This window comes from Pseudorca crassidens, chromosome 17, assembly GCF_039906515.1.
Source record: "Pseudorca crassidens isolate mPseCra1 chromosome 17, mPseCra1.hap1, whole genome shotgun sequence".
Classification (NCBI taxonomy): Eukaryota; Metazoa; Chordata; class Mammalia; order Artiodactyla; family Delphinidae; genus Pseudorca; species Pseudorca crassidens.
This window is the reverse complement of record NC_090312.1, coordinates 80,236,719-80,244,604: the sequence shown is the minus strand read 5'-3', so window position 1 is coordinate 80,244,604 and position 7,886 is coordinate 80,236,719. Positions and strand designations below refer to the sequence as shown.

General features: G+C 36.9%; 1 protein-coding gene across 2 annotated transcripts in view; it reads right to left on the bottom strand.

Annotated features, from left to right (window-relative positions):
• Positions 1 to 902: 902 nt before the first annotated feature.
• BPNT2 (3'(2'), 5'-bisphosphate nucleotidase 2) overlaps positions 903 to 7,886 on the bottom strand; it is a 31,397-nt gene continuing 24,413 nt past the window's right edge. Inside the window, exons 5-6 of one of the 2 annotated variants that reach the window (XR_010936518.1) lie at positions 1,896 to 6,791; positions 903 to 1,035 (exon numbers count right to left, since the gene is read on the bottom strand). Coding sequence is in view for 1 of the 2 variants with exons in the window: in XM_067712290.1 (XP_067568391.1) it covers positions 6,520 to 6,791 (272 nt within the window). In the remaining variant the exon portion in view is untranslated. Of the gene's footprint in view, positions 6,792 to 7,886 lie in introns of both variants that reach the window. The other variant, XM_067712290.1, reaches the window with a different exon arrangement.

Sequence of the window (7,886 nt, the reverse complement as noted above, 5' to 3'; positions counted from 1 at the left end):
ACCATAATTCAAAAAGTCATGTAACACAATGTTCATTGCAGCACTATTTACAATTGCCAGGACATGGAAGCAACCTAAGTGTCGTCCATCGATAGAGGAATGGATAAAGAAGATGTGGCACATATATACAATGGAATATCACTCAGCCATAAAAAGAAACGAAATTGAGTTATTTGTAGTGAGGTGGATGGACATAGAGTCTGTCACACAAAGTGAAGTAAGTCAGAATGAGAAAAGCAAATACCGTATGCTAACACATATATATGGAATCTAAAAAAAAAAAAAAAGGTTCTGAAGAACCTAGGGTCAGGACAGAAATAAAGATGCAGACATAGAGAATGGACTTGAGGATATGGGGAGGGGGAAGGGTAAGCTGGGACGAACTGAGAGAGTGGCATGGACATATATACACTACCAAATGTAAAATAGCTAGTGGAAAGGAGCCGCATAGCACAGGGAGGTCAGCTCAGTGCTCTGTGACCACCTAGAGGGGTGGGATAGGGAGGGTAGGAGGGAGACACAAGAGGGAGGGGATATGGGGATATATGTATATCTGATTCACTTTGTTATAAAGCAGTAACTAACACATCATTGTAAAGCAATTACACTCCAATAAAGCTGTTAAAAAAAAAAAAAAAAAGCAGAAGCATTCAGAGACAGACAGCAGTATAGTTGGTACCAGGAGTGGGGAATGGGGAGTGACTGTCCAAAGGGCACAGGGTTTCTGTTTGGGCTGAACAGGTTCTTCAAATGGATAGTGGTGATATTTGCACAACACTGTGAATGTAAATGCCACCCAATTTTACACTTAAAAATGGTTGAAACGGTAAATTTGTTGTGTATATTTCATCACAGCAAAAATTTTTTTAGAAAAGGAAAAAAAGTAGATGCAGCACACCGTCTTTCAGACACGACCAATTTATTCAGGAAACTCAAAGTTCAGTTTGGCAAAGTATATCCAGGGGCAGGGTTTGGGATGATCATGTCATCGGAGGCAACCACATTTTCTAGAGCTATTTGGCCATGGGGTAGTATCTGAAGGAAAGAAAACAAAACTTTAAAAAATAATTTAGGGTGTGTGGGTGATAAAACATAAATATTTGCAGAGGAAAACAAACAACCAGCTTACACAACTGAGGCACGAGAAACGCTGACGCTAGTAGAAACCCTTTATTCCATTTAGTTCGACAGACATTAAGCACCTAATATGTTCCAGACACTGGGGTAGCTGCCGAGGCTGAGGTGGAAGTACAGAAATCACCAAGACGTCATCCCTGACCTTAAGAAGTTTACAACAGCACATGTAGAAGTGAGGGCTACAGGTGAGAAGCCAAAAAGCCTGCTCAGAAACCTGGAAGGAGGCTTAAGTCGGGATCCTCTTAAATTAGGTGGTGTGGGTGAGGCAGGGGATAGCATGCCAAGCAAAGACAACTCTGGTGTCTAAGCATGTCTTGGCAACCGGAAATGGTCTAGTTCCTCCACAGCTTTCAGTGTGTGAGAGGGGAAGGGGTATTCAAAGGTATTTAGTTTTATTTTAATCCCTGTCATCATTAGCCCATTATAAGAGATTGACTAGGAAGTGAAAATGATTAAAAAAAAAAAACCCACCACATCCAAGTTTGAAGAGGCAGGGACATAGACGGGAAATACCGTTTCATAGTGTTAGTGTAAACTCAACTGCTTGTGTATATCCATTTAGTAGCTTAAGTAAAACCATCAAAAGAGGAAAAAAAAACCACTGGGAGCACCACAGTTCATCATGGCAGAACACAGTCTCTCCCGTTAGACTATAAAGATAGTTTTGGCTACTGCCAAGGGTGGATGCAAGGGCACAATGGAAATTGAAGTCCATATTTTACACACAAATTAAAGTCTATAAACATTTCAAACTTAACTGAACATAGATGACGAAGAGGGCTTAGAAGAGATAATTTGGGGAGACAGATGAACTCTGTAGACTGATCTAAAGATGACTTGGGGTGCTGTATCTCCTATTTTAAAAAAATACAGGATGAACAAGTCTGAATAATAGTTTACTATATGTATAACATACATCTCAAAAAGAATTCTAATGCAACATACTACTAATCAAATATCACAGTTTCTGCTTTTGCAATTTACACAAATTACCTGAATTTTAATACTTTAGGGAACCCTTACAAACACAATACACAACAAGTTGTAATATTATTCATCATCCTTAACTTCTGAAAGTTTGGGTTATATTATTTTATCTTAAAGGAAAACTAATATTTATAAATCTCATTTTCCCACAGAATTAATTCATCACTCATTTTAAAAAATAATTTTTAAAAAAGAAGCTTCCCTGTAAGCCTTTATCAATGGTAAATTGGAATGCAAACACCTGCCAGGTTTTGACGAAATAAAAATAAACAACTTATTATGACCAGCACCTCATAAAACCAAAACCTCCTTTTGAAGTACAAAGTTCAGTTCTTCTTGCCCTCTTACTAAATGCTAATCCGAACCCTCCCTGATCTATGAACCATTCTGGTTTATGTCACAGACATACAGTATATTTTAACATTAAGAAATTCTTGACATGATACCATAAATAGTTGTTAGAACCAAAGTGACTCAGAGTACTAGAACAGATATAATAGCACACTGAAATAGTTTAAGGGTAAAATTAAAAAAAAAATCTATCATGGTCTTATTAATTCAAATTAAAAATCAAAGGATGAAGTATCATTTCAGACCTATATACATCAAGATGCCAGTTCTTATAAAAATGCACTTTAGTTGTATATGCAAAAATAATTTTATATTAATTTTATTTAACTTTAATGAATTTTCCCCAACTCTAACATTAAAAACATAAAAAGAACTTAAATTTTAATGGCAAAAGTTCCTGTTTTCCCCATCTATTAAAAAGAATTTTGTTTTCCCTTATTAACATACAATGCCCTGTTGTTAAGGCACAACTTGTTTTTAGGATAAAAATGAAACCATAGGTTTATTTTACACAACAGTTACAAGGCAGACTTTTGTAGGCATATGCTGAAAATAATTAAATAAGCCTTAAATTCAACCAAGATCTAAACTGAAAAATCACTGCTTCTGTCCACAAGCAGCCACCACACAGCCAGGAGAAGTAGTTGCAACTAGATTCCAAACAGTTCCTGTTTTAAACCTGCCAGAGCTTGTCTCCAGAAGGCCATTTCCAAGCTGTTATCAAGGAGAGGCAAGCCGGATATTTCCTTTTCTGAGGAACAGGGGGTGGCACTCCAGCTTTCTTTACTTATGTTTAAGCTAGGAGAGACAGCTGTCACCTTTCAAGCCCGAGTAAAATCCAACTTCTGAATTAAACATCTGAGACAGGGCAGATGCCTGCTTGGCATCCTCCCTTGGCTACCCTTCCCCTGGGCTTCCTTCTTCCCTAGTCTTTTCTTAGTCACTGCCCCTCCCACTGCCTCTGACTCAATTTGCACAATATTCAAAGGAAGCACCCAGAAAACAGGAAGAATTTGCACAATTACTACTTAAAACACACAGACCAAGACGCTTGTTACTTCATTATACAGCCATAAACAATTCAATATTTAGGATCAAAGAAAAACTCCAAAATTGGGGAAAGGGGACAATTGAATAACAAAGACAAACATGACCCATCTTGTAGGCTCTGACACTCTCAACTGAAATAGGGATACAATATGAAAACTCATAGAGAAAGCAAGTTCTCTCCAGCAGGCAGAGCACAGCCAACTCTTGTATTTTCTGCATTTTCATTCTTTGAAGGATGGGTCAGAAGAAACGCTCTGTAAAGACAGAGGACTTGGGTTATACTTGACAGTTACTTTGTGGTTTTGAAGGTGATTTTCCTTTACTTTTCGAGGAGTCTTTGAAAAGTAATTTTCAGCTAGGACTCTACCAGGACGACTCTCTCCATCGGAACTTTACTAGAGTCTCCGTTCTGCCCTAAGATTTCAGCAACCAATCGTGGAGATGTAGGTCTATGAGACAATTCAGGGATTAAGTGCTGGGGAAGAGTATACTGGTGAAGAAAGAGAAACAGAAATAAAAGGAGAACATTAATCAACAGGCTAGGGTGATAGGGAACAACGTAGAGACAAAGAGGGGCTGAGGAAGGGGACAGTTGATGGATCCTGAGGTTATCAATGTCAAGATGAGGGAAAGGGAGACAAGGAACTGGGGAGGTGAGGATCACTAAAAGTAAACATTTTAGAAATAACTGTATTTATGTCATTCTTGGGAGATATTATCTGTCTCACTTATTCATGAAGGTGTTTTACTGGTATGTCCTGGCACAATAATGTCTTACATAAATAAATATAAATACTGTTCTTTGTACTTACATTAGTTCTATAATGTATACTGACTTTTAGAAACAAAATGTTTTAAAATGAAATTTTTATAAAAGCACTTAAAAATCATTAGTACTATAATATACCCAACAAATCACAAACATAATGCATTTAACTGTCGGCCAATATCTTAATTTTTGCACACAACAAAGCCCTTCACAAAGTCATTATCTACATGTGGTTTAACAAAATTAAAAATAAAACCAAAGCACCATGCTTGCTAATATGAACTAGTCCCATTTCCTAATATGCTAGTCCCTTTTCCCTAAGTTTGACACATTACAAAGAAAACAAATGTTTGTACTACAGGACTCTGGAAACAGCATATGCCTTTGCCATCCCTCCTGAGAAAAAGGATTTCCTCATCTCGTTGCAAAAAAAGATGCAGTCTCTAATATTCTGCTCAGAATTCCTAAGTCCTGTTTAAATATCAAGTGTTCCAACTACCAAAACTTTGAATGAATTTTCATGAACAAAACCCTACCTATCAAGGCCCATTACCCTACCAGATTGGTGACCAGTTGCTAGAGACTGGGTGGTAATGTGTGTTATCACACTAGGTCCAATTCCCCAGTGAGGAATAAGGACCTTGGACAGTGTAATTTGCAAACCTAATGTTGTGAGCACATTCCACCAGGTGAGGATGCCCATCTTTTGGTCAACTTTACCTCCAAGATTGGAAAATAAATGGAAAGTTGATTTAGGGTTAAAAAATCTAAAGAGAAAAAGAAAGAGAGAGAGAGGAAGGAAGAAAGATATAAAGAAAAGAAACCATGAAACCACAAGAAATGCCTCTCCTTATCAGTGTTATGGAATAAAACCATAGCAAAGTCATGTGAAATAATGCTACTGTTTACCTGAAATTTCCAGCTATCACATTCAGAGAAATCAGACATCCCAATGGAAGATATCCTACAAAGCAAGGTTCAAATTACAGTGACACAGTGAATATGTCACAACCTTTCTTCCAACCAGATTCTGCACACTTGAATAGGAAAAAAATTCAACAAAAAGTAACTCCAATCTTCATTTTTTTAATCTGAAGGGAAGATACAAATTATCTCAAAAGTTAATACTTAGTTTGGTTAGGTTAGATCCATTTATTAATGGTAAAACTAACCACGGCAAAAGCAACCTTAACTTATTCTTGATAATGAGAGAATCTCTATACACAAACCTGGCAAATTTTTTAAAAAGTACTATAACAAGGCTTTTGAAAATAATAAAAGCTAGCTCAATTCACATAATGTCAAATAACTTTCAGTTAATAAGAGGATCATTTATATTTTTATAATGCCTTATACAGCATATTTTATCCCTAATGAGAAAATATACCAAATTCTAATGCTAACCCTGAAACCTTAATCCAAACCTTACAAGTTAAAGACTAAATGCTGGTCAAGAGGGAAAGGATGGAACCATGCACCGTCCACAGGGCAAATGAAAACTACCAGCAAGATGGCAGAAATGTTGAACCCATAGGTACAAACACACTTTTCTTTATAAAAACAAAACAAAACACACACACACAGAAATTACAGTTACAATGCAACCATCATATATCTATACTCGCTACTAGCTGGTGAACCTGTTATTAAAATTTCAAAGAAAAAAAACAATTTAAGCTTTTTCTATTTTAATCCATAAGAAATATATTCAGTAAGTGATAGAGAATTTGTTGCATATTAATGAATTTGTAGCTTCTTGTGCTTTCCATCTGAACTAGGGGTAAAAACCCCCAATTATTTTATTTTCAATGAGATATAATTGTAAAGTAATATTAAACATCTACACAAAATCAATCCTTTCTTCAGCCCAATTCTATATGAAAGTACTAACAGTGAAGATTCATGATATTGTGTGAAAATGGTGACTCATAACAATGTAGACTCGACTATAGATTTTAATTCACAAATATATATATATGCGCCTTGTGTATGACAACTGTACGAAAATAGTCTCAAAAATAAAGACAATACTTGAGACAGGAAGCAACCCATTCTCCCTGATCTTGCATCCTATTACAGGGAAAATAAGTCTCTGATGCTTCATAAATACTTTAAAAAGTTCGGGATGGCCTTAACCATGCAGTCTCCACCAATGCCTTGAAGCCTCCAGCGTTCCAGGCTGACCGTTCAGCTCTGGAGGAGCGGTGACCTGTAACCAGCGTGGTTTATTTATGTCCTGTCTTCTCTAGACTGGGGAGTTTTCTGACCAGAGCTTGGTGGTTCATTCTGATGCTGGCGAGGAGCCCTCCTTCAATGCCGTCGGAACCCGTGTAACTGATTTCTTCCCCACTCAGGGTAGTCATATGCCCCCCAAGGGCTTTTAGGATGGCGTTGCCAGCACATATATCCCACTTTTTGATATATGTCACATGGATATATAGATCAGCTTTTTCTTGACTCTTATCAGGCACATCCAAGAGTGCTAAAACTTTATAACCTACAAGATAAACACAGAATTTAGGTTATTGTCTGAAAGATTTGAAGAAAGGAGCTTACTGTTTTGAGTACATTGTTAAAATAACAGCACAGGATGTGCAGGAGATCTCTGTACTATCTTTGCCACTGCTAAGTCTAAACTTATTTTTAAAAAGTTTTTTTTTTAAGTAATAGCGCAGACATTAAACCCAAATGAGCCAAAAAAAAATACTGCAAAGTAATTTATTAAGCTGTTCTCAAATACAAACAAATATATGCCTATAACATTTTAAATTTAAATCCACTTTGTGCTTGTCTTCTACGGGGTGATACCTTCAGCATGAATCGTCTCCTATGGACTATTAAACTAAAGCTAAACACCCACAGGTTTCCCTTGAGTCTCCAGGAAGGCTGGATTTGAAAGAAGAAAGCACAAAATAATGCTACTATCTTAAGTCTTTTTTGTAATGAGGCAGAATTTTAAAAATAAAATAAAACAAACCCAGAAGAAACTGGGTCTAAAATCTAGTTTATCCCATTCCTACTGGGCATTTTGGATATCACCTTTCCTAACCAAACTGAGAGTCTGTAAGAAAACAATAAAGCCATGTTAAGAAAGACACGTATAGGTCAGCAGTAAACGAAAACTATTAGGCTTAAAGGTTAAAAGCACTACTTTTCCCTTTATTACTCTGCTGAAAAGGTTTTCAAACACAAATGTTTCCGACTATAATTTGCTATTTGTTTGAATTACAACACTTCTGCCATATTAAACAACACTCAAAACAAGGTGGGCAAATGGCCCAGGAACTAAGTCTGGGCCACGGCCTGCTTTTGTGCAGCCCTCGAGCTATAGATGGTTTTTCTTGTGGTTTTTTTTTTGGTATTTTTAAAGCACGGTTAAAAAAAAATCAAATAATAGTATGCAAAAGAGATCATGTGACTCACAAAGCCTAAAATATTTACTATTGGGCCTTTCAGAAAAAGTCAGCTGACCCTGAGCTAGAACATAGGGAATGCAACAATACAGGATCTGCATTAAGCTGGATGGGCACTAGACTCTGCGGCTCCTCCCAGACACGAAAGCTGAGGAGTTCAGGGGCGTTAACACTGACCA